We start from the raw sequence: 26,644 nt of genomic DNA on the forward strand, positions 1-26,644 counted from the left end.
GCGCCTGGGTGGCTCAGTTAAGCATCTGCCTTTGGCTCAGGTCATGATCCTGGGGTCCTGGGATCGAGCCCCGCGTTGGGCTCCCTGCTCACTGGGGAGCCTGCTTTTCCCTCTCCTCCCCACTCGTGTGCGCTCGTGCTGTCTCTCTCTCTCGCTATCTCTGTTTCTCAAATAAATAAAAATCTTAAAAGAAAAAAATAAATTTGTTGGATATAACATAAATGGTGAGAGCGTGCAATCATCTCTCGCTGGTAGGAGTATCTATTTTAAATGTTGTATTTTAAAATGCAATGAATTTTTTTGACATAAATCATATTATGTGCAATGCCCATTAAGTGATTCACAGATGGTGAAAATTTGGGAAACCATAATTTGTTGTTTTCTTTTGCAGTCTTAATTACCCTTTCTCCATATCCCTTAATGAATGAGTAGTGTCCTTAATTTAGCCTAAAGATTGGCAAACGAAAAGGGACAATATTGCTCTTATTTGTATTTTTTATGACATTATTAAAAAGTTGAGCTTCTTGTGTTCATATAATTTGCCACACGTGAATTTTAAAAAAACCCCACATACTGTTAATTGCAGGTGGTGTTAATTTTCACATACCATGTATAATATGATATGAAAATATTTAAACTATTTGAATTTAAAATATGTGGGTAGTGGATTCTTTTTTTATTATGAAATAACTCACAGAAAAGTGCATAAAGCATATATGATTATTTAACAAGTAATTGTAAAATAAACACTTGTGTAACCACTCAATAGGTAATGAACTAGAACATTGCTTGTATTCCAGAAGTCCCCAATGTACTTATCCTTGGTCATGAATCTCTGCATCCCTCCATGAGTAACCACTATCCTAACTTTTGAGAATCCTTTCCTTTTCTTCACAGTTTTACCGTTATGTAAGCATTCTTAAACAATATAGTTTTTCATGTTTTTGAACTTTGTTTTTTTTCCTAAGATTTTATTTATTTATTCATGAGAGACAGAGAGAGAGAGAGAGAGAAAAGCAGAGGGAGAAGCGGGCTCCCAAGGAGCAGGGAGCCTGATGAGGAACTTGATCCCAGGACCCTGGGATCATGACCTGAGCTGATGGCAGACGCTTAACCATCTGAGCCACCCAGGCGCCCATGTTTTTGAATTTTATGTAAATGGAATCATTGTATGTATTTTTGTGTCCATGTGCTTGTCATGTTTCTACGTTTTACTCATTTTTTTCTTATAGCTGTAGTTCATTGGCATTACTGTATAGAATTCCACTGAATGAACTCTGATGTAATAAAAAATAAATATTTGGTCTTTGTGCCCGGTTCCTGTCATGCAACTCCTAAAGCCCTTGGAATTTCTAGAGTTTCTTTTGTATGCTAATGAGATTAATAGTGTCCGAGATCCCTAGATAGTTTCAGAATGGGGCTGGTCGCCAGAAAGACTTGAGGCATGTTTAGAGGATTGGAACTTTCAGTTTCACACCCCCCACCCCCCGCCCCACCCCCTGACCTCTGGAGATGAGAGCGGAACTAGAGATTGAGCTAATGACTACTTCCAGGTTAGTTCCTACTAGGGACTGTGGTGGGTAATGTTATTTGAAGGTTCTTACGATTATCTTTCTTTTTAGTTTGTAGAAGTTATTTATCTAGGATTTGAGTCCTTTGGTTATATGTTAAAGATCTCTTCCTTTTTGTGGCTTGTTTTTATCATCCTCTTTGGTGTCTTTTGATAAACAAAAGTTGTGGATTATAGTCAAATTTATTTTTTCTCTTATGGTTAGTGCTTTCTGTCTTGTTTAAGAAATTTTTCCCTTCTCTGATTCTAGTTTTTCCTTTCACAGTTAGATGTTTGGTTTGCCTTGAGTTGATTTTTGCTTAAGGAGAGAAGTAGGAATCCATCTCATATTCCCTTTATTTGTTGTAGCTTCATTTATTGAAAAGACAGTTCTTTCCCTGTGCTCTGATACACCACTTGTCTTCAATCAGGTGTCTGTGCAAGTGTGTTTCTGTTTTTGACCTCTTAGCCTGTTCTTTATTAGGTTTATCTCTTTTTGCATAAATAGCATATTATCTTAAATAAAATTAGTTTCAGAATAAGTCTTTAATGGGTAGAGCAAATCTTCCCACCTTGTTCTTTTTCAAGAGGGTTTTGGCTATTTTGGCCATTTTGGTTAGTGAATAAATTTTAGAATCACCTTGTCAAATTTTATTTTAAAAGTTGTTGAATTTTGATTGGGATTTCATCAAGCCTATAGATCTATTTCAGGAGAGGTGGCATCTTCATAAAATTAAGTTTTCAAGTTTGTAAACATGGAAAAATATCCCTTACATTCAGATACTCCTAGTATTTGTCAGTAAAGTTTTATAATTTCCCCCACAACTTCTTGTTACATGTATTGCGTTAGTGGGTTTTGTGTGTTACTGTAAATATTATCGTGTTGAAAATGGCCTTTTTAAACCATTTGTTGTGGATATATAGAAATACAATTGATTTTTATATATTAGAATCATTTCCAATAATCTTGCTAAAATCTAGCATTGCTATTATCTACATATTCTTTGGAATTTTTACTTTATCTGCATAATGTTTTGTTTCTTCCTTTTGACCCTAAATTTTCTTTTTCTTTTCTGTGCTGTCTAGGAGTCTATAAGGTGTTGAATAGAAGTGACTGTGGGCATCCTGGTTTTTGTTCATGGTCAAAGGGGGAAGCTTTTTTTTTTTTTTTTTTTTTTTTTAATTTTTTTATTGTAAAGGGGGAAGCTTTTAAGGTTTTATCATTAGGTATGATTTTTGTTGCTACTCACGGTCAAATAAGGAACTTCCCTTCTGTTCGTAGTTGGTAAATGAGATGAACATATGCTTTTTCTATTTTAATTCTTTATTGATGTAGTAAATTGAATTTTGTATTTACAGCTAAGTTTGGTTTGCTATTTTGTTTAGGACTTTTTGTATATTGTATTTTGTATATTGTATGAGTAAGATTGGTTTGTAATTTTCTCATCCTTGCCTGGTTTTGTTATCAGTTATAGTAGTCTCATAAAAAGTTTGGGGAGCATACCTTCTTGTTTGTTCTCTGGAAGAGTTTGTGAAAGGTTATTGTTTCTTCCTTATATAAAGCCAGTGAAGCCGTCTGGCCCTGCAGTGTTCTTGAAAACATTTTTGACTGCTAATTCAATTTCTTCCCCCCCCCCAAAGATTTTATTTATTTGACACACAGAGAGAGACAGCTGGAGAGGGAACACAAGCATCATGAGATGGATGCTTATTTCATTCACTTTTCAACCTTTCCACTTTTCTAGTATCATTTAAAACTAAATTTTTCGGGGCTCCTGGGTAGCTCAGTTGGTTAAGCGTCTGCCTTTGGTTCAGGTCATGATCCTGGGGTCCTGGGATGGAGCCCCACATTGGGCTCCCTGCTCAGCGGGGAGCCTGCTTCTCCCTCTCCCACTGCCCGCCGCTCCCCCTGCTTGTGCTCTCTCCCTCTCTCCCTCTCACTGTCAAATAAATAAATAAATAGATCTTAAAAAAAAAAAACTAAATTTTCCTTTATCTACTTACTGTATCTTACAGGTTTTGGTGTGATGAGTATTTTTTCTCTTTCTCTGTATATTATCAATTTAGTATATTTGGTATAACTTTATTTTATTTTATTTTTTAAAGATTTTATTTATTCATTTGAGAGAGAGAGCATGAGTGAGGGTGGGCAGAGGCAGAGGGAGAAGCATATTCCCTGCTGTGCAGGCAGCCCTGTGTGGGCTCCATCTCAGGAACCCGGAATCATGAACTGAGTGAGCTGAAGGCAGACGCTTAACAGGCTGAGCCATCCAGGCACCCCAAGTTTATTGTTTTTTCATTGATATTTTTAATGGTTAATTTTTTTTTTTTTTTAAGTTTATTTAAGTAATCTCTACACCCAATCTGTTGCTCCAGCTCAGGACCGTGAGATCAAGAGCTATCTGCACTTCTGACTTAGTCAGCCAGGGACCCCTAATGGTTAAGTTATTTTTATTTTGTTTTTCAGCATCTAGTATACACCCAATAATAAATATTTATTGAAGAAATGAATAAATTATGTGGTGCTTGTTTACCAAAAAAAATTTTTTTTTAAATAAATACATATTTGAATATTCTCTTCCTAGCTTTTGAATCCTATTAGGATGGGCTTCTTTATGCTGAGGTTAACTAGGAATTCCATGGGTTATTTTGGCTTTATGATTTTTTTTTTCCCCTATACTTAAATAGTTAATCTTTTTGTAATTTTGTAATCCTGTGTGGTCGATTGTAAACACATTTATCTATGAAATGTTAACAGTTTGCTAATTGTAGAACAATTAGAAATTGTATACTTTAAAAATGAAAAATTTATCAAGAATGGTAAGACAGACCTTAGTTAAAAGGCTATATGTCGTCTACAGAACTTAAACAAAATTTTTCTTCCCCAGAAAATTAACTAATAGACATTAGAGATATTTTATTGACTTGAGGGAAGGGATGATTTCCCTTTGGGAAGATAAATTTTTCCTTACCATCCAGAAATTAATGAGTTTGTTCACGATGCGTTTTGTTCCTTTCCTTATAAATTCTAACCGTTAAGTTGTCCATTAGCCACCTTTGTCTTTTGAGCACTTGAAATACGGCGAGTCTAAGTTTGAAATGTGTAAGTGTAAAATATATAACATGTTTTGAAGACAATATAAAAAAAGAAGATAAAATGTCCCATTCGTATTTTTATATTGGTTACCTATTGAAATGACAGTATTTTGAATATATTGGATTACATAAAGTGTATCATTAATTTCATCTGTTTCTTTCCGTTAATGTAGTTGTAAAAATTTTTAAATTCAGTATGTGGCTTGCATTCCATTCCTATTGAATAGTGCTAACCTAATCTCACCCAACAAACACCTGGACATTCTTCCATATTATCTTTTTTTTTTTTTTTTAAAGATTTTATTTATTTATTTATTTATTTTTTAGATTTTATTTATTTATTTGAGAGAGAGAATGAGATAGAGCATGAGAGGGGGGAGGGTCAGAGGGAGAAACAGACTCCCCACTGAGCAGGGAGCCCGATGCGGGACTCGATCCTGGGACTCGATCCTGGCACTCCAGGATCATGACCTGAGCCGAAGGCAGTTGCTTAACCAACTGAGCCACCCAGGCGCCCAAGATTTTATTTATTTATTAGAGAGAGAGAGAGATAGCAAGGGCAGGAACACAAGCAGGGGGAGTGGGAGAGGGAGAAGCAGACTTCCCGCCAAGCAGGGAGCCCGATGTAGGGCTTGATCCCAGGACCCCAGGATCATGACCTGAGCCGAAGGCAGACGCTTAACGACTGAGCCACCCAGGCGCCCCTTCCATATTATCTTTTTTTACGAAGTTGTATAGTGCCTAATACCAAAGTACTTGGTTACTTTGGTCAGATGAATTTTTTCCCTCCATGAATCATAGAGATAGGAGAATATTATCTTGTCTACTGGAGTTTTTCCTTTTAGAACAGATGAAGCTCCTCTCCTATTTTTATTTATTTGAGAGTTTTCCTTTAATCTCTACACCCAACATGGGGCTCAAACTCAAAACCTGAGATCAAGAGTCACACACTCCACTGACTGAGTCAGCCAGGTACCTCCTCCTCTCCTAATTTTAGTTTTCTGTTGCCATCTCCCCCGTAGTTTCCAAGATAATTTTTTCTGCCCCACTTGTTTATTCTAAACTCAACCACATGATTTTTCAGTTTTAGTTTTCGTTTTTGCTTTTTTTTAAGATTTTATTTATTTATTTGTCAGAACACGAGCAGGGGGAGCGGCAGCCAGGGGGCGAAGCAGGCTCCCCGTTGAGCAAGGAGCCTGATGTGGGACTCAATCCCAGGACCCTGGGATCATGACCTGAGCTGAAGGCAGACGCATAACCGACTGAGCCACCCAGGTGTCCCAGTTTTAGTTGACTTATTAATAAGCTCTTTTAGTCTGTTTTTTTGTTTGTTTGTTGCAGAATTTGAGCTTCTCTTTGATAAAAAGAACAGTGTCTTAAGTTCCCTAGTTGTTGAGACATTCATTTAACAACTACAGTAGAGTAGAAAAAGGGGATGAATAAAATAAGAATTCATATCCTCATTGAAATAATAAATTTGCTAGTCATGTGATAATAAATTAACTAATAAATTGGCACATGTTATAACTAAATAGCATTAATTGCTTCATGATAGAATTAAAACAATAAAATTTATTAATGCAGATGAGGTAACTAGCCTTGAGGAAGACAGTTGGTATTTATACAGGATAAGGTATGTTTAGACACTTATTCCAAGTAACTGTTAACATAAAAATATAGTAAATTAGCAGTGCCTGGATTTGAGTTCTCTCACCACTTGCTAGCTACTATGAACTTGGGCAAATTATATAATTTGTATCAAGTTTTTTCATTTGTATACTAGAGATAATAGCTACTTAATATAATTTATGAGGATTAAATTAATACGTTGCTTTAAGCAGTGTTTGGCATTTAGTGTCTACATATCTCTATGCATACAACATATATAGGTGTAGGTGTATGTATAGATAGAGATATGTAGATACTTGCTACAGTTTTAACAAATATTTTCCACGGTTATGCAGTGTTAATAATTTTATTTTTAATGGTGGCATAGTATTCAGTTCCATGGGGTGCCATTATTTAATTTTCTTTTAGATTCATTTTCATTTTAGATGAGAAATATTTGCATTGTTGAACTCAAATTATTTCTCTTTTTTTTACTTATCTTGAATTTTAAGATCAGAAAATATTTAGATGGGAAACAGGACTGGCTTGTTTTATTTTTTCTGAGATTTAAATTTAAATTGTAAATGAATGTCTACCACAGAAGAAGCCAAGAGCTTTTAAATTAATTCTTTTGGGTCTGCAAATGGTATCCCAAAGTTTAACTGAATAATTTAATTGCCCTCTTTTGAAGAATTTAAAGTAGCTACAGCCATGTGATCATCACTGGGTTACTCTATGTTGGGACATTTTGGCAGATGGCATACAATCATCATTCAAAAACTAGTTATATTGTCTTTTCAGCTTGAATTAGGAGAACATTAGTATTGAAGTTTGCATTTTGAATTAGCATGTGTGAAATTGTTTCCTGCTAAATGTTTGTCATCAAATGATGTTTTATTTCAAAAAATTAATGGAGCATGTCAGTGTAGCAGCCTCAGAAAAATAGCTGAAGCACTAGGTTACTTTTGGACAACCTTTTAAGTCCTTTATTACCATTTGAGTATACATGCATGATAATCTTTTGGGAAGCTAAAATATGGTAATTCAACTGTTAACAGAGTGCTTACCCTTACTACTTAGAGTTGAATTTACTCTAGCATATACTGCTTTGGGTTGATACTGGGGATAGAGCAAGCAAATGAATTGATGATGTGAAAAAATGCCACATTCAGTGTTAAAATATTTTTCGAACTATTTTATACCTTTGTCAGTAAATAAGAGGTAACATTAATTTGAAATATTCAGAATAAGTGTATTTGCTATTGAACAAACTGTATCTCAAACTCACTTAAAAAAATCCAGATTCCCTCTTTCAGAACGATGTCATATCATTACCAAATATGGTAGCCAGGAAAATGGTTAAATAAATTGGCAATATGCTTGTGGAAGATTAATTGCAGTTCAGTATCTTTTTCCCTTTGCAAAATTTGTTTTGTTCTAATCCATCTGATTTTGTGAAAAATAGACCATGTTGTGGTGTTCAATAATAGGCAGTTAAACTTAATTTCTCCCATCATATGTTCCGGTCATGTGCCATCTGAAATCTCTTCTTCAAAGTTGTCTGATAGCTCTTATTTCCTTCTTTAAAACACATGTTCATTAAATTAAGCTCCATATTAATTAAGCTGGGTGCTTTTAAATGTTGTAGGGAAGAAAGAAAGTAGGTCTCTGCACTTAAGAAGCTTATTCGTCTGTTGGGTAGACATAGAGTCTGTGTTAAAAGGTTTCTGGTTATTATGGGAGAAAGTAATTTTAAACCAGCTTAAGCAAAGAGAAGAATTTATTGGCTTACATAAATGAAAAGACTGGCCTTGGACATGGGTTGGATCCAGACACTTAATGTAATATCCAGAAATTATTTCAATTTATTTATCATAGCTCTGCTCTCTTCTGGCTTGAATCCGTTCTCGGGCAGCATCTTCAGTGAGTGGAGGCAAAGATGGCCACAGCAATGCCAGGCTTATATCCCAAAAGTTTAGCAGCTTCAATGATAGGCTTCCTTTCCACATAGTTTCAGAAGTCTTGGGATTAACTCTAATTGGCCAGACTTGGATCCCCTGGTGTGGTTGGGGGTAGGAGAGTGGGGAATAGGATGTTCCAGGCCTGTTTGAACTAGATGGAACAAAAGGGAAATGACGAGGTTCCAAAAAGGAAGTTACAGATTCTACTACCAGAAGAAACGATACTGACGAGGCAAAAACAGCATAAAGTCTATGAAAATTAAGATAAAAGTTTTATTTGAGCTAAAAACATAGTTTCTAATAGGAGCTGCTTAAGAAAAGCTTCAGACAGGTGGCTGTATTTGAATTGGGCCCTGAAGGACAATTACAATTTTTCCAAGGCAGAATGAGTAAAGAAAGGACTTTCTGGGTCACTCATTTGAGAAGTTTGGCAGTGAAAGGAGAATATTAAAATGGAAGCTACTGGAGTCTAAAGAGGAATGTTAAGATTTTTTTCCACCTCAGTATGTAGAAAATTTGAGCATTTTTATGGCAGTGGAGCAGAAGCAAGTAAGAGAAAATAATGCAGAGGAGGCAATCACTGATAAAGAAGTAGGGGAATTCAGTAGGATTAAGGATCATGTAGAAGGGGACAGATTTAGGGAGGAAAAGGGAACTGTTCATTCTCTGAGGACACTTGAAGGAAGGTGGTGGTGGCTGTGGAAGTTAAATTTGCTGTTAAATTGGTAAGTGGCTTCAATTTTGCTTTCTAAAAATGAGAAGAAAAGGTTGACCAGTTATCTATTGCTATGTAACAAACCATTCCAAAATGATTTTGTGGGTTAGCAATTTGGCTTGAACTCAGGCTAGGTGGTTTCTTCTGCTGGTCTTGCCTTGGGTCACTAATGTGGATGTGGTCATTTAGACTGTGGATGAATGGTCTAAGGTGGTGGCTTCACTCATATTTGGTGGTTGGTGATGACTGTTAGCTGGACCTTTTTCTCCTAGTGCTCTCTCATCCTCTGTGGGCATTCACATGGCAGTGGCTGCTCTCAGGAAGAGCTGAAGCAGTCAGGCTCTCATGAACTTGGAACTCCCACAGTGTCACCTCTTTCATATTGTATTGGTCAAAGCAAGTCACAGAGCCAGCTCAGATCAAGTAGAGAAATAGGCCCCACCCCTTTATGGGAGGAGAAGCAAAGTAACTTTATAAAGGGTAAGTGTGTACTGGAATGGGAGGAATTTGTACCTCTTCTTCCTCATCCAGCATTATATGAAAATTTTCAGTCATGCAGCCAAGTTGAAAGGATTTCAAAGTGAATACCCATATGCCTACCAACGAGATTGTTCTATTAATATTTTCCTGTACTTGCTTTATCACGTTCATCCACCTATCCCTCTCACAGCTAATTAACTTATTTTTTTTAAAGTTTTATTTATTTATTTGACAGAGAGAGACACAGCGAGAGAGGGAACACAAGCAGGGGGAGTGGGAGAGGGAGAAGCAGGCTTTCCACTGAGCAGGGAGCCCGATGTGGGGCCTGATCCCAGAGCCGAAGGCAGACGCTTAACGACTGAGCCACCCAGGTGCCCCAACTTATATTATTTTTTAATGAATTTCAGAGTAAATAGTAGACATCAGTACTTTCCTCTAAGTAGTTTGTGTATATTTAGTAAAAGTATCTGTTTACAGTTTTTCCTTGAGATGAAATATTTACATACAATGAAGTATACAAATTTTAAGTGTACATTGTGCCTAGTTTTGCAGTCTACCACAGAAGGGAAAAATTTGGAAAAGCTTTTCAGTGAAATGCCTCAGAAGTTCAACTGTAGTCGTATAAAAGAATTGCAAAGGCTGTCTTCCTTGAATATTTCTTTATGTCCTCATCACTAATAATTTTTCATTAGTATTACCTCAACACTTAGGATTTTCATTTGTGTTACATTAATTTGAATTCACTTTGAGTGTTTCCCTACCTCCTGTCATTAAACTTTTATTTCATATATACTTTAGAGAAGCACTGTGCTAGAAAAAGGATGTAAGTAGGAGCTCCCTTGATTTTTAGGTGTTCAAACTAGGTGAATCTCAAATCAGTTAGATTAATAATGTGATTTATTTAATGCTTATGCTCAAAGCCAGTGATAAGCACTTTTTAGTTGCGTTGTTTCATTTAATCCTTATAATATTGGGGATAGATACTTTTTCATTTTAAAAGTTAGGAAACTAAGGCTTGTGGAAATGTTTTCACTTGCCCAAGCTCTTACAGCCTCCTAAATCAAGCTGATGTGACTCCAGAACCCAAAATTAACCCCTGAATCATATTGATTAGAAGCAAGAAATGTGCCTTGTTACACAGTAGCTAACTAACCCTTTAATTGGTTATCTTGATTCAAAGGGTTAATTTTGATCTAAAATGTATTTATCTTAAATAGAAGACTACAAATTTTTATGAACTGATCGATGAGAAAGTTTAATGAACTATTCTGGTTTATGAATAAATATTTTAGCAATTTAAAAAGGAGAAATTTTAGTATTATAACTATTTTCTTAAACTCTGTGCCCAACGTGGGGCTCGAATTCATAACCCTGAGATCAAGAGCTACATGCTCCACCAACTGAGCCAGCCAGGTACCCCAGTAGTTTAATGATTTAACTACATATAATCCAATAGAAGTGTGGTCAAAACTGTGACAAATTCAGCCGTAATTTAACCTTTGAGTGGAGTATTGCAGCTTCTTGTAGCTTTAACACTCTTATTTTTCTAATTTATGTTACATTATACATTAATAGTTGTAGAATATTATAAACCCTTAATCAGTTTTTCATATGATGTTTTGTTTTTTTTTATTTTTTTATTTTTTTATTTTTTTTTTATTTATTTGACAGAGAGAGAGATAGTGAGAGCAGGAACACAAGCAGGGGGAGTGGGAGAGGGAGAAGCAGACTTCCTGCCGAGCAGGGAGCCCGATGCGGGACTCGATCCCAGGACCCTGGGATCATGACCTGAGCCGAAGGCAGACGCTTAACGACTGAGCCACCCAGGCGCCCTCATATGATGTTTTGATAATAGTTCCTTGATTTCGTTGACTAGATATTGAGTACTTTTATTGCTAATTGGCTTATGAGTTATTTAACAAATAGCAAAAGATTGAAACCATTTTGACTTGCTGTTTGCATAACAGTAAACCCTGTTCAGACTCTTGAAAATATGTGACTAGCACTTAGCCATTTTGTGCCAAGAGTCCTGCCAAAAGTGCTGTTGGTTAACAGCAGCCATTGTGACACCTGAAATTGAAGGTTCTTTAAATATTTTTATTTATTTATTTGACAGAGAGAGATACAGCGAGAGAGGGAACACAAGCAGGGGGAGTGGGAGGAGAAGCAGGCTCCCTGCTGAGCAGGGAGCTGGATGCGGGGCTTGATCCCAGGACCCTGAGATCATGACCTGAGCTGAAGGCAGAGGCTTAACTACTGAGCCACCCAGGCGCCCCGAAAGGTTCTTGAGTTCATTTACAGTGCTAGCTTTCCTGTTAGGTCAGGGAATGAGGTAAAATCATGTATGTCTAAACATATCCCTTAACCCAGCAGTGTGTAAGATATTTTAAAAATGTTTCTTCACCCAGATTTCCCACAACTGTTCATTTTATCTTGATTTGGTTGTTTATTTGTAAGTGGCTTTAAATCCTAAATCATAGGAGGTAAGTTACAAACAAAATAAATTTGTGTTTAAAAAAATCTAATTGAGTGTTATGTTTATTTTTATGTATAGGTCTTGCTATTTTGGAAGCTTCAAGAAAAAATAGATAAGGGAAGGTTTGGTCTTTTAAATGGACATGGCTCAGATATCCAACAATAATGGATTTAAGCAATGTTCATCACATCTGGAACCAACAAGAACAAAAGAAGTGGACAAAGAAGAAGCATTACAGATGGAAGCAGAGGCTTTAGCAAAACTGCAAAAGGATAGACGAGTGACTGATAATCAGAGAGGCTTTGAGTTGTCAAGCAACACCAGACAGAAAGCACAAGTTTATAACAAACAGGATTATGATCTCATGGTGTTTCCTGAATCGGATACCCAAAAAAGAGCAGTAGATATTGATGTAGAAAAGCTCACCCAAGCTGAACTTGAGAAACTACTGCTGGATGACAGTTTCGAGACCAGGAAAACACCTGTCTTGCCAGTTACTCCTGTTCTGAGCCCTTCATTTTCAACACAGGTCTATCTTAGACCTACTCTTCAGAGAGGACAGTGGCCACCTGGATTATCTGGGCCTTCCACTTATACTTTACCTTCTATTTATCAGTCAACTTATAGCAGTAAACAGACTGCATTCCAAAATGGCTTCAATCCAAGAATGCCTACTTTTCCGTCCACAGAACCTATATATTTAACTTTTCCAGGACAGTCTCCATATTTTTCATACCCTTTGACACCTGCCACGCCCTTTCATCCACAAGGAAGCTTACCTATCTATCATCCAGTAGTCAGTCCTGACATGGCAAAGCTGTTTGACAAAATAGCTAGTACATCAGAATTTTTAAAAAATGGGAAAGCGAGGACTGATTTGGAGATCACAAATTCAAAAGCAACAGTCAGCAATCTACAGGTATCTCCAAAGTCTGAAGATATAAGTAAATTCGACTGGTTAGACTTGGATCCCCTAAGTAAACCTAAGGTGGACAATGTGGAGGTATTAGACCATGAAGAAGAGAAAAATATTCCAGGTTTACTAGCAGAGGATCCTTGGGATGCTGTTCTTCTTGAAGAGCAATCACCAGCAAGTTGTCACCTTGAAAGAAAGGTGAATGGAAAATCTTCTGGGGCAACAGTAACAAGAAGCCAGTCTTTAAATATTCGAACAACTCAGTTTACAAAAGTCCAGGGCCAGATATCTCAGGTATAGTCTTTTCTTACTAACTTCTCAAACTTAGTAGTATAACACAGAATTCATGTTTAAGTATATAATTTATTAGGTAAAAGAACTATTTTTCATTTTGAATCTTGTTTTCTTTATTCTTAAATGTGCTGTGAATCTTAGATTGTGTGGGAAAGGATTAAATGTGTTTAGGTCAATTGAACAATTAGTTGCTATTAATATTTTTAATAGGATTATAAATTTTTAAAAAACCTAATCAAGGATCTGGCTGTCACTGATAGGCATTTAAGATAATTTTTATCTGTCTCTCCATGTTCTCTCATTATATATGGTCCTACTTTCTCTTCATTATCTCTTTAATTTTTCAGGGTAAACAAGGAATTTTGGGTTTTAACCCAATTATGGAAATTTTCCCATATAATGTTTTGTTGATTTTAACCATGAATGAATGGATGGATGGAATAAAGGGAGGGAGGGAAATAAAAGCCATTAAAGGACTCTCTTTAAACACCTATATTGATGAAAGTCAAGAATGTAACTATAGCCTATGTGGTGTAGTTGCTGAGTTCGTATTGTCTTACTATCTGTAAAAATTAGTTAAGGGTAGCTGGGAAAGGATATCTTCTTCCCTCAGAAGAAAGGCAACAGGGTTTAGACTTTTCCTTTGCAAATACAGTATATCATTGCAGATTTCTATTTTGCTCTTAAAATATCTGTGGATCTTGGGAATGTTTAAGCCTCATTCTCCCCTTAATGTGAATTACAGCATTCAGCTAATTAGATCAGCACTTAACTACTCCCTAGGCACTAGGAATCAACTAGCCTTTAGGGAGGGAGAAGCGAATTTTTTTTTTTTTAATTTCAATTCAATTAGCCAACACATAGTACACCATTAGTTTCAGATGTAGTGTTCAACAATTCATCAGTTGCATATAACACCCAGTGCTCATCACATCACATGCCTTCCTTAATGCCCATTACCCAGTTATCCTATCCCCCCACCCACAAATAATCGAATTTTGCATGATTTTTGATGGGTATATCTTGAATTGTGACTTTGAAAAGCCATTTTGGAGAAAGAAGCAGGTAGTAAGGAGACTTAGAAAAATAGATGAGGATATTTTTGGATGATGTTATCAGAAAAGAGGAAAATCTTAACTAATACAATGTTTTATAAGTGTATTTTGACTACAGCTCACACTAAGAATATGTTCTTTTAAGCTTTTCAATATTTACAAATTTAGTCACATAATCTCTTAATACTTTCAGAAATCACAAGTTAATTATACATTTTAAATTGGAATCCTAAATATAATGTCAAATTATTTTCTCTTAATATCTCTGTCATCTTGTGGTTTTTGTTTTTACAAAATAACAGTCATTTTCTAAAGTATTTAAAAGGAGAAGGGGGAACTTTAAGCCATGAGTCATCCAAAAAAAAAAAAAAAAAAAGGGCAGGAGCGGAGGGGGAGTATACCTAGAAAGAATTACCAGCAATTCCTCATGTTTAGCTTTTTGAGGCATTACCAAACTGCTTCCCATAGTGGTTGCACCATTTTACATCCCACCAGCAATGTATGAGAGTTGCAGTTTCTCCACATCCTTGCCAGCACTTGTTATTTTCCATTTTTTTGGATTATAGCCATCCTGATGGATATGAAACGGTATCATTTTGGTTTTGATTTACACTTCTTGATGATTAATGATGTTGAGTATCTTTTCATGTGCTTAATTGGCCATTTGTATATTTTTTTAGAGAAATGTCTACTTAAGTCATTTGGCTCATTCTAAAAATTGGATTGTTCATAGCAACTTTATTCATAATAGCCCCAAAGTGGAAACAACCCAAGTTCCCATCAACTGATGAATGGAATGAGTGGAATATTACCTACAAAAAAAGAGTGAAGTCCTGGTTTATAACATGGATGAACCTTAAAAACATTATAAATGAAAGAAGCCACATACAAAAGACCATGTATTGTATGATTCATTTTATATCATATGTCCAGAAAAGGCAAATCCATAGAGAAAGAAAGCAGATCAGTATTTTCTAGGGGTGGGGGAAGGCGGGAATGAGGATGATTGCTTTTGGGGGGGTGATGAAAATGTTCTAGAATTAGACCATTTCAGTGTTCTTACCATAGTGGTGATGACCACACAACATTGTGAATGTACTGAAAACCGTGAATTGTACATTTTTAAATAGTTAAAACAGCTAATTTTGTGTTCTGTGAATTTTACTTCAATTAAGAAAAAAAAGGCACTAGTCACCTGATCCTCCCATCTTGCTCAGGTCAGGTCACTGCTTCATTCACATTTGGGTCAGTGTTCCAGTGGAGAGATCCCTCCCTAAGTATGGGTCTCCTTTTTACCGGTGAAGCATCACAGCATGAGGGCATGGTGCCTGACACCATGTAGTCTGAATTAGGGATTTCAGCTGTTTTCAGGAGTTGTTTGGGAAGGGCAACTGCCTAGAACTTGGAGATCTATGGAGATCTTGGAGCTATGGAAAGTTGCAGTCTCTGCTATCAGAGAAAAGGAAGCTCGTAGTCCTGTAGGGAGCTAAGTGTAGGCTCAGTCCTCCCACTGGTAGAAGACAGAGAGCCCCTGATTGTCCATTCAGTTCAGAATGAGCATCCAGGTCACTTTCAAATAATCCTCCTTGCATCACACCTTTGTATGTATGTATTCACATCTCTACAATATATGCATTGTGACCACAATACATAGATTACCTTGAATTTAATAAAATATTTATAAATGACTGGTTTATTTTATTATCTGTCTCAAATTCTAACTTTCTCAGGATTGGAAAGTCATTTATCCACTAAGGGAAACATTATTCCAGGTGAGCTGAGATTACCATTCTAGATGAATTGTGGTTATCATCTTAAATTAAGGTTTCTGGACCACTGGAATTATTTACTGTCCAGTGATCCAAGATCAGAACTCAGAACCTAAGAGCTACATTCTTTTTATCTGTGTGTAGATGTTCAAACTGCACTTTTTTTTTTTAAATAATCACAGAGACAGTAGAGAGTTCCTAAGAATCCTATGAGGACAGAAAAACCCATACCTATTTTACAATTGAGGAAATGTAAAGAAGTTAAGGAATTGGGGCGCCTGGGTGGCTCAGTCGTTAAGCGTCTGCCTTTGGCTCAGGTCATGATCCCAGGATCCTGGGATCAAGCCCCACATCGGGTTCCCTGCTCAGCCAGGAGCCTGCTTCTCCTTCTCCCACTCCCCCTGCTTGTGTTGCCTCTCTAGCTATCTCTCTTCTGTGTCAAATAAATAACATCTTTCAAAAAAAAAAAAAGAAAGAAAGTTAAGGAATTACTAATTTTTTCATGTAATAATGGTATTGCAGTTAAATGAGCTCTTATGTTTTAGAGATGTATACTGAAGAATTTGCAAGTGAAATGTAATAAATTACTTTATAGTTTTAATAGAATGAGGAGCTGGGAATAGGGTGCTTATAGATGCAACAAGATTGGCTATATGTTGATAATTGAAGCTGATGATGGATACATGGTTGTTTATTATATTCCTCTACTTTTGTATGTCTGAAAATTTCCGTAATAATACATTAGAAGTTAAGAAGAAGGCCATAGAACTATTCGTAAGAAGAAAAGCTGGCTGGCATTCAGACCCGTATGACTCTAAAATCTAAAATCGTTCTTACCCCCCTCCCCCTTAATGAATAGAACATGCTATTTTGGAAGTAATAAGTTTCCTGTTACAGGAGATAGTCAGACATGGGTGAAATAATCAGCTTCCCGAACTTGTATGTCACAGTGCCCTGCAGAGGAGTTTGGGCTTATTCAATCCTGATTTTGTATGTTTGGGGGTGGGAAGAGGAGGTGAGATTTTGGAATTTGAGGGGAAAGATAACTTTTTTCAAAAATTTCCTTCCCTAAGTGATTCTGATACAGCTAACCTGTTCTCTTGGACTGGCATTTGGAACCTCTTGATTAGGTAACTTCAAATTTCGTTTCTTCATAACTCAGGAGCCTGTGAAATTGGGAAGATGACAAGACAAATAGCAAAACATAAAAATAAAGTACCCTGGAAATAGTTTCTTTGCAACTTAGGTTGTTAATACTTTTGCTACAAAAACCCTGCTTCCTTTCCCTTTTCCCTTCTTTAGTTTAGACTGGTCTCTTATAGTTCAACTCCTGTTTTCTCCACCCTTTCTTTTGGTGGGGTCAGGACTGTGATACCCATGTACCTTTCATTGTCTCTGTGCATACATCTTCTCCTTATTTTTAATACTTGTCATATTACCATCTTGATATTTTCCATATTTGCGGTGCTTTCAGAGAATATCTTGCAGGACTAATGAGGATAGGTAGTTTCCTAAAGATAGAAGTTTCCCTAGCAAGCTGGGAAATCAGATCACATGCAAGTTGCAGAGAACTGCTAGTTGCTCAGACTCTAAGAATTAACTAGGCTTCGAAGCATCAGTTTTAACAGAAACCTGTTAGATTTTGCTTTAAGTATGGGGCGGGGCACCTGGGTGGCTCAGCCAGTTGAGTGTCTTACCCTTCATCTCAGCTCAGGTCTTGATCTCAGAGTCATGAGTTTGAGCCCCACATTGGGCTCCATGCTGGGTGTGGAGCCTACTTAAAAAAAAAAAAAAAGTTTAAGTATGGGGGGGTAAGGATAAAGGAGTAAGCAAACTGTTTTTGAGAAACATGAGTATGCAAAACCAGGTAAGCAAAAATAACATGACTTGATCAGCTGAGTAGTCAGATTGGAGCTTGATTACTAGAATGTATATGTCAACAGCTTTGCTAAATGGCACAATTTCTGAACTGAGGTGGCTTAGGCTACCTGCCCAGGCTTAAAGGTGTCTAACTGCAGCCTGGCTGAGGAATGCAGTTGTTAATCATTCCGTTATACTCTGATCTATTAAAATCCCATCTAATAATTTTGTGTGAGCACCACATTCTAAGAGGGGCCACTGGCAAACTAGAGTGTGTCTTGAAAAGAGACAACTACAGTTTTCAGGATCTAGAAGCTATGTCCTTTAAGGAACTGTTGAAAAGATTGGAAATGTTTGGCCTGAGAAGAGAATTTTTTTTTTTTTTTTTGAAGAGAATTTTAATTGGAGATTAGTCACTCCCTGGATCTGAGTTTCTTCATCTATGAAATAAAGATGGTTATGTTGTGGGATCGTTGAGAGTGACAATCAAGAAAGAATTCTTAAGATGTTTCACGGTGCAACTTAGTTTGTTTAATTAGAACAGGGACAGGACCCATGGGCAAAAGGAGCTTGTATGAAGCTGGTGGTTATATGCTTAGTGCTCAAGGGGGAGGGGATATGCAGGGAGTATTAAATCATAGATGTCTTTGAATTTCTACTTGTAAAAATAATATTTCTCTGGTGCTTATCATTCAGTTTGATATTAATTATCGGTGAGATTTACAGGCAGTCATGAGACCCTTTAAGAACGTAGCAACCTTATCAAAACTATGCAGGTAGCGGTCAGCCTTCTGGGCTGAAGGTGAACATTTTTCTGCTTCTGTCCCTCATCAATTAGACTGGATGAGTTCTGGGATTCCTTTCAGGGATAATATTTAAAGATTGGGAAGTTCCCATGTAAGAGGAAGTGGTCTTTTTTCTTTTAAAGATTTGCATTTTGGGAGTGCCTGGGAGGCTCAGTCTGTTAAGCATCTGCCTTCATCTCAGGTCATGATCCCAGGGTCCTGGGATTGAGTCCTGCATCGGGCTCCCTGCTCAGCGGGGAGTCTGCTTTTCCCTCTACCCTTCCCTCCTGCTCATGATCTCTCTCTCTCTCACTCTCACTCTCTCACACTCTCTCGCTCTCTCTCAAATAAATAAAATCTTAAAAAAAATAAAGTTTTGTATTTTGGACATAGTTTCTCAAACCAATTCAGGAAGTAGAATAACTGAAAACGATAGTATTCTTGTAAAAAAGATGAAATAGTGATGTACTAAATTTCACAATATATTAAGTATGTTACCCTTGTGCTACAGTAAGTAGCATTTTGTGCTAATTATAACAGACAAGTGGTAGCAGGTGCTGAAAGTTTTATAGAAAGGTTAAAATTAATCAAATCCTGTTTATATTTTTCGATGTGAATTGAGAAGTTCAAGTTAGTAACTTAATTTTAAAGTCCATTGTTCCAGGGCACCTGGGTGGCTCAGTCGTTAAGCATCTGCCTTTGGCTCAGGTCATGATCCCAGGGTCCTGGGATCAAGCCCCGCATCAGGCTCCCTGCTCCGCGGGAAGCCTGCCTCCCCTCTCCCCCTCCCCTTGCTTGTGTTCCCTCTCTTGCTGTCTCTCTCTCTGTCAAATAAATAAATAAAATCTTAAAAAAAAAACATAAAGTCCATTGTTCCAGAAAATAGAACAAGGACCAATGAGGAAGAAAATTCAAGGAGGCAGGTATTATAGTTAAATATTGACAGTGGAACTTAACAAATAGCCATTTAATAATGATGGTTCCTGTCAAGTTATTTAAAAACTTTTCCCTGAGATTCATAGTTTTTTTGGAAAATAAGATTGCAGTGCCTATTCTTTATAATTACTTTACATGCTTAAGTATTCATTTCCTATAAGAATTTTATGCTTTGTGTTAAAAGAGTGTTTTTCTTCTCATTCAGCAAGCTTACTTCCTGTTTCCTTCTAGTGTCTTTTGTTAATAATAATCTAAATGCTTTGGTTCAAATTTTTGTGACCAGTACCAGGAAAAGGCAGCATAGAATTTAAAACTCTCATATGGCAACTTAAGTTTAAATCAGACTTTTAGTTAATAGCTATAAATTTAATTACTTTGAGCAGATTGCAAAGATTTTAGTAATAAATTATTTCATAGAACTGGCTTTGCAAAGTTCTGTGGGTATTGGTTCTTTCTAAAAGTCAACTGTATTAACATTATAAACATTTATATCCCCCATTGGCAGAAGGTCTATCATTAATTTTAAACAAGAGGTAATCTTTTTTTTTTTTTTTTAAGATTTTATTTATTTCGTTGGGGTGAGGCAGAGGGAGAGGAAAACCCCAAGCACACTCCACGCTGGGTTTGGAGCACATCTTGGGGCTTGATCCATGACCCTGAGATCATCACCTGAGCGGAAATCAAGAGTCAGATGCTCAACTGAACCACCTGGGTGCCCCTAAACAAGAGGCAATACTGAACAAAATAATTTTCATTGTCTAGCTGAATGTAGTAAACTATTTGAATAGCTTAGTGAAGTCTCTTTGTAAAACTGCTTAAAAATTCAAATAAGTAATTAACTTTGTTCCAAATAGTAACCGATATATACATATAACATAGACTTATATATACACACACACATATACATATAACGCTTAAAGTACATTTATTGAAAATTTGGTATTGTGTTCAGTCTAATTTCTGGGAAAGTATGGCATGAACCTTGCATCTATAGGTGTAAAGCTTTCCCATATTCTTAAAACTGCTTGGGGTACCTGGGTGGCTCAGTCGTTAAGCATCTACCTTTGGCTCAGGTCATGATCTCAGGGTCCTGGGATCAAGCCCCGCATCAGGGTCCCTGCTCAGCAGGGGGCCTGTTTCTCCCTCTCCCTCTCCTGCTCCCACTGCTTGTGCTCTCCTGCTCTCTCTCTGCCAAATAAATAAAATAAATCTTAAAAAAAAAATGCTTTACAAAGTATATACTGGTAGAGTTTTGTGAATTATCTCAAACCTTCATCACTATCCTTAATCCACCCTTTCCACCACCTCTGGTGGATGACCTTACTACTCTTTTTTTAACTACTGAGGTTAAGGCCATTTTTTGTATGCACTTTCCCACCTCAGATTTGCCTCTTCTTTCTGGTTTGGATGGAAGAGCTATTCCTTCACTTTTTCGAAACTTAACTCTTTCACCTCTTTTCTTGTTCTTGTCTCCCCAGAGTATTGTCTACCATTGCTCTTTAAAGAGGAATTTGTAGTTACTGCCTTTCCAGTCTCTCACCATCCTCTTCTGTTTTCATCATATTGCAGAAACTTGTTTCTGGTAATATGAATACTAATTGCCAATCTAGTGACCGTATTCACTGTCCAGCTCTTTTGCTTCATTTGCAACAGTTGACTGCATCCTTTCCTTGAAACTTCTCTTCTGTGGCCCTACTTAAATCTGCTTCCTAGTTTCCCTTCTGTAATCTTTGACTCCTTTTCCTTTGTCTAGCTTCTAAACATAGGCATTTCTCCAAGGTTTTGCTCTAGTTGCCTTTAATATTTCTTACCTGTACTCTCTTGGTTGGTGCTTAATTTTGAGGCTCCAAGATAGTTTGAAAGCTACTGGTCTACGCTCCTGCAATGATTTGACTCCTTGGTTCTCTGTGGTTGAGATGCTCTGATGGTTAATTTTATGTGTCCATTTGATTGTGCCTTGGGGTGCTCAGACATTTGGTCAAACATTAATGTAGGTTTGTGTGTAAGGGTGTTTCTGGATGAGATTAATATTTGAATCCATAGAATGAGTAAAGGCAGATTGCCCTCCCTAAGGTGGGTGGACCTCATCCAACCAGTTCAGTGCCTGAATAGAACAAAGCAGCTGACCCTACTTCTAATGAGGGGAAATTCCTCCAGCCTAGCTGCCTTTGAGCTGGAACATGGTTTTTTTTTTTTTTTTTCCTGCCTTTGGACTCCAACTGAAACATCAGCTCTTCCTGGGTCTTGAGCCTGTTGGACTAAGATGGGAACTATACCATTGTCTCCGGGGTCTCCAGCTTGCCAGCTGACAGATCTTGAGGCCTGTCAGCCTCTAATCACAGAAGCCAACGTCTTATAGTAAATCTCTTTACATATGTGTATATATGGGATACTGCTCTCTCATTGATCTTAATGGATGCCTACAGCCATTAGCAGAGAGAAATTTCCTAGTAGAAAATTGCAGAAATTAAATGATCTTCAAATCTATGCATTTAGCTCTGGAATAGAATACTTCTGGATGGTAACCAAACAACTACATGAATTTACAAACGTAAAATATTTACTAGAAAACTCACTATCTTCCCCCCACAGACTTCTTTCTTTGTTACATATATTAGATAATAGCATTAGCAATTTTTTATTTGTCTCTTTCATTGGTTGAAAAATATTTGAGGATACAATGTATGGGTTACAGATTAATCATTCACAGACCTAATCCTTAAAGAACTTGGGTTAGAAGGGAGAGACACCATGTGTGTGCATATAACTGCAGTACAAAATAGAAAGCCTTGAATGCTACATAAAGGTTTGTGCAAAATCAGTGGAGAAAAGAGATGATTTGATGCTTAGGTTGTTTGAGTGGAATTTAAGGGCAGGATTGGGGCCAAGAGTTGAGGGAATAGGTATAAAGTGTAAAAAAAAAAATTTTTTTTTTTTTTTAAGATTTTACTTATTTATTTGACAGAGACAAGCGAGAGAGGGAACACAAGCAGGGGGAGTGGGAGAGGGAGAAACAGGCTTCCCGCGGAGCAAGGAGCCCGATGTGGGACTCGATCCCAGGATGCCGGGATCATGACCTGAGCCGAAGGCAGACGCTTAACAACTGAGCCACCCAGCCACCCCTAAAGTGTAAAATGTAAAAAAAAAAAAAATTTGTTACAGAAAGAATGAAGAAAAACAAAAAACCTAATGTTCCTGTATAAGATGACACATTTGCAACTCAACTGTTTTTTACTTTGTAAAAACAAAATAAAAACAGAACTTTTCAGGTGTTTTTATCTTGATGTATGAGTAGAGAATTAGTTATAGTCTATTTCTGTCACTGTCAGTTGAAACTTATATAGAAAATTGCAGAAATTAAATGATCTGTGTGATCTATGATCTATAACCTTCTTGAAAGGAAAGACCTAGGGGCACCTGATATAAAATTCTACAAGAATGTAACATTCAATAAAATTAGATTATCTTCAAAGGGCTTTCACATTACGACAAATATAAAACAATGTGATGATATGGTGTTTGGTTCAGACTAAGTACTTAGAAGTGGTAGGAGGGGAGAATTGTTTCATGCTGAGTATTAAAGGACACTGTAGATGAAGTAGCATTTTGCTGGGCCTTAAAAAATAACAGATTTTGACTTGGGTTGTGAGGGCAGGTTAGGAGGAAGGCATTGAAGACTAAAAGATTCAGAGGCAGGATAGTTCAGTTTGTGTTTTATAGGAACAGGATATGATTTAAGCTAATTGGAACGTAGAAATCGTTTGGTAAGTTCTGGGAAATGCTGTTGGATTAGATTATGGCAAACTTGATATGTCAGACCAGAGAATTTATAGAAATATCAAATCCCATTTTCAGGGTTGTATGGTTTATTTGCTACAGTGCTCGTTTCTGTAACACAAATTAACTTACATAATTGGTAAATATTGGCTTGATGTCAGTAAAATGGAGAAGTGGCATTAGTTCAAACATAATTTTTCCAGCATGTAACATTTTAAAACAATCAAGAACAAACTTTCTCACAATTAAAGAGAAGGCCTTAGTAATATGAGAAAATATTAAAGAAAACATTGGAAATCCTGCAGAAGTGTTGTCTTCTAGTGAAGATGGTGGTTGAATGAGTGGCTTCAAGAACGACTTCATATTCCACAGTGTTAAGCTCTCTGGTGAAGCAGTAAGTGCAGACAAAGAAGGTGTGAAGACCTTTCTCTTTGCTTTAAGAACTTTCGTGAAGTTCCTAGATTATATTTTTAACTTCACTGAAATTGGTCTTGACTAGAAGCAGATGCCCTCAAGAATCCATATCACAAACGAGGAAGCAGGAGTTCCAGGGTTTAAGGCTTCAGAGGATCTAAGACCATAATGCTAGGTGCACATTCAAGTGGAGATTTAACTGTGCACGTATTTTTATAAGGACTTGTTATTTTAGTCGAGGCCTTGATTACAAAGTTACACTGATTTTGAATAGTTTGCCTTAACTCTGTTTTTTCCCATGAGCTGTGTTATTTTTAGTTGTGATTTTCTAGAACTCAAGGCTTGTTTTGTGTTTTTTTTGTTCTCCCCTTAAATGTGCATATCACATTCTAGGAGAAAGGGCTCTGACACATTGTAAAAGAAGGAAATTCATAAAGGAATTGTTGCCCTAAATTTTCAGTAATTTTTCTGACAAGGTCTTTTTGTGTGCCATGATCATTGAACTCCATTAGAATTCTTGAAATGTATGTACTGTATTCTCATTCACTTAATTTTGAATTGAGAATATTCCAATTTTAATTTAATTAATTTCAATTTAATTTCAAAGGAAATTTACATTTGAAATTTGTGTCAGAGTAAGTATTTTTATGTAATAAGTCAAAACACCTCTAAACGGGGCTGCCTTGGTGGCCCAGTCCGTTAAGCATCTCTTGGTTTCAGCTCAGGTTGTGATCTCAGGGTCGTGAGATCCAGCCCTGTGTTGGGCTCTGCGTTCAGCATGGAGTCCGTTTAACATTCTTTCCCCCTTCCTCTGCCTTCTCCTCTGCTCCCGCTGCGGCCCCCACCTCCACTCCCGGCGCCTCCCCACTCAGGCACTTGCACGCGCACTTTCTTTCAAATAAATAAAATCTTTTTTAAAAAGACACTTCCAAATGGACTCTGCTGTTCGGCTCTGTTGGGTAGTGAATTTATCTCGTTAAAGCATTGCACACAGAGTTTGATCAGACATAAACTTTTAAAGGACTGTCAGGATGTTTGCATAAGTTTATTAACATGGAAAATGCCTGCTCACTCCTAAAACTCATTGTCTTACATAAAGAACCAGCTGCTTTCTTGGAATTTGAGGCCAAAGTTGAAAAAATAGAATTCCTGGTTACTAGAGGAGTCCCAAATGGGCCTGATCTTTCCACTTTCTTAAAACAGCGTAGTCCTTTAATTTTATTCAGCTGTTAACTCTCTGAAGCATTTATTTCGGGAAGATTTTGAATGGAAATACCTTTAGCATTCCAGTCATGTTGACCAGTACAGAATATAGCCCACTTCTACTTTTGAGCAAGTAAAACCAATGAACTTCAAGGCTTATTAGCTGGTATTACTTTTACAAAGATAGAAATCTATTATATAAAACTTTGTTATTGATATGATTTATTTTCTCTCCATATCTTTGTACATACTTTTGTAAAAATGGGTTTGTGCTGTGCTTCTATTTAGCATTTGGGGATCTTTTACTTTTAAATTAAAAACATTTTTTTGGTTACAGAAAGACCCAAATGGGACCAGTAGTTTGTCAACTGGAAGTTCTCTTCTACAAGAAATTGAAGTACAGAATGAGGAAGTGGCAGCTTTTTGTCAGTCCATTACAAAGTAAGGAATTTTTCTTTATAAATTAAAAATTTTTTTTATTAAATACTCGCTTTGAAAAAGTTAACTTGAAAACAAGCTTAGTACTAATCTAAAATTTTTAAAATTTTAATTATGTTTTCCCTGTGGCTAAAATTTCAAGACCATTAATTAACACATTAACACCAACTGCAGTTGAACCTGTATCTTTACCTTTTTAGTTTGGGAGTATTTAGAAGAAAAAATTGAGGTCAGACAGTTAATTTCACTATTAACCATTGAAAACATGACTTAAACATATATAAGTTTTGGTACACTTAGAAAATGCCTGTTTTTGTTTTAGGGAGACTTAATTTTCTGTAAACATTCTGACATTCAAAATACTGTCCTCCTTTAAGAGATGCTTTAAAAGATTACAGGAGCAAATACATTTTCTGAAGATTAGGAAAATGTATTTCTAAAATATTCTTTTTATCTTAAATATGTCTAATACTTCTTATAGATGAGGAAACTGAGACTCAGAGAAGTTACCTACTAAAATATACTGAGCTAGCCAGCAGCATAGAGAGCCAGGTCTCCTTTGCTTCTGATTCAGTGTGTTTTCTTTCCATTGTATCACTGTATTAGTCTGGACTTCTGTTGTGAGTGCTAGAAACCCATCTTAAACAAGCTTAAATCAAGAACAGTCATATATTGATTCATAAACCGCTATAGCAGAAAGAGGAAGGATGGAGCAGAACTCAGTGACAGCAAGATCTTGGAATTCACACACTTGAATTGATCCCTCCTCCCTGTGGATTCCCCTTTCCCATTTTCATCCTTTCCTTCTTCCTGCTCTTCTTCCTGCATGTTGGCTTCGTTTTCTACTACTGCAGATGGGGTTTTGAAGGCAGGGAATATAGCCACTGATAGCTTAGACTTCATATTCTAATGGTCTTGCTATCAGAGACGAAAGGGAGTCCTCTTAGCCCACACCAGATACAAAAATCCCACGGAAGGAAAGAGTGGAATAACAAACATTGTGGCCAAGGGGTTGAAATCTATTATCAAAAGAAAGTATATCACCACTGAGGGATTTATTCTGAATTCACTATTTTCCTCAGTGTGGTCTGCTTTAAGCAAAACAGAGTTTGGGGTTCCCAAATCATTTTTGAGTATATACATCATTTTAATGTTTAAGGAGCTTATTAACTAGATTTTCTAGACTTTTGGTAGTATTTCATTAAAATTCTGTCTTTGTTACCTCTTAACCAGCATTTCTTTTCTTCAGAATACCTTAGGGGAGAAAAAGAAGAAAAATATCAGTAGAGCCACTTTTTCTTTCCTGCAAAAT

At 36.7% G+C, this 26,644-nt stretch overlaps 1 protein-coding gene across 2 annotated transcripts in view; it reads left to right on the top strand.

Moving 5' to 3' along the window:
• The window catches only part of PIK3C2A (phosphatidylinositol-4-phosphate 3-kinase catalytic subunit type 2 alpha), a 95,138-nt gene that overhangs the window by 13,881 nt on the left and 54,613 nt on the right, over positions 1-26,644 (top strand). The window contains exons 1-3 of one of the 2 annotated variants that reach the window (XM_078058346.1): positions 9,666-9,780; positions 11,964-13,095; positions 25,232-25,335. In XM_078058346.1, the coding sequence (XP_077914472.1) occupies positions 12,022-13,095; positions 25,232-25,335 (1,178 nt within the window). In that variant the 5' untranslated portion in view covers positions 9,666-9,780; positions 11,964-12,021. Of the gene's footprint in view, positions 1-9,665; positions 9,781-11,963; positions 13,096-25,231; positions 25,336-26,644 lie in introns of those variants that run through there. The other variant, XM_036098635.2, reaches the window with a different exon arrangement.

The sequence above is a fragment of the Halichoerus grypus genome, chromosome 11 (genome assembly GCF_964656455.1).
Source record: "Halichoerus grypus chromosome 11, mHalGry1.hap1.1, whole genome shotgun sequence".
NCBI classification, from domain to species: domain Eukaryota; kingdom Metazoa; phylum Chordata; class Mammalia; order Carnivora; family Phocidae; genus Halichoerus; species Halichoerus grypus.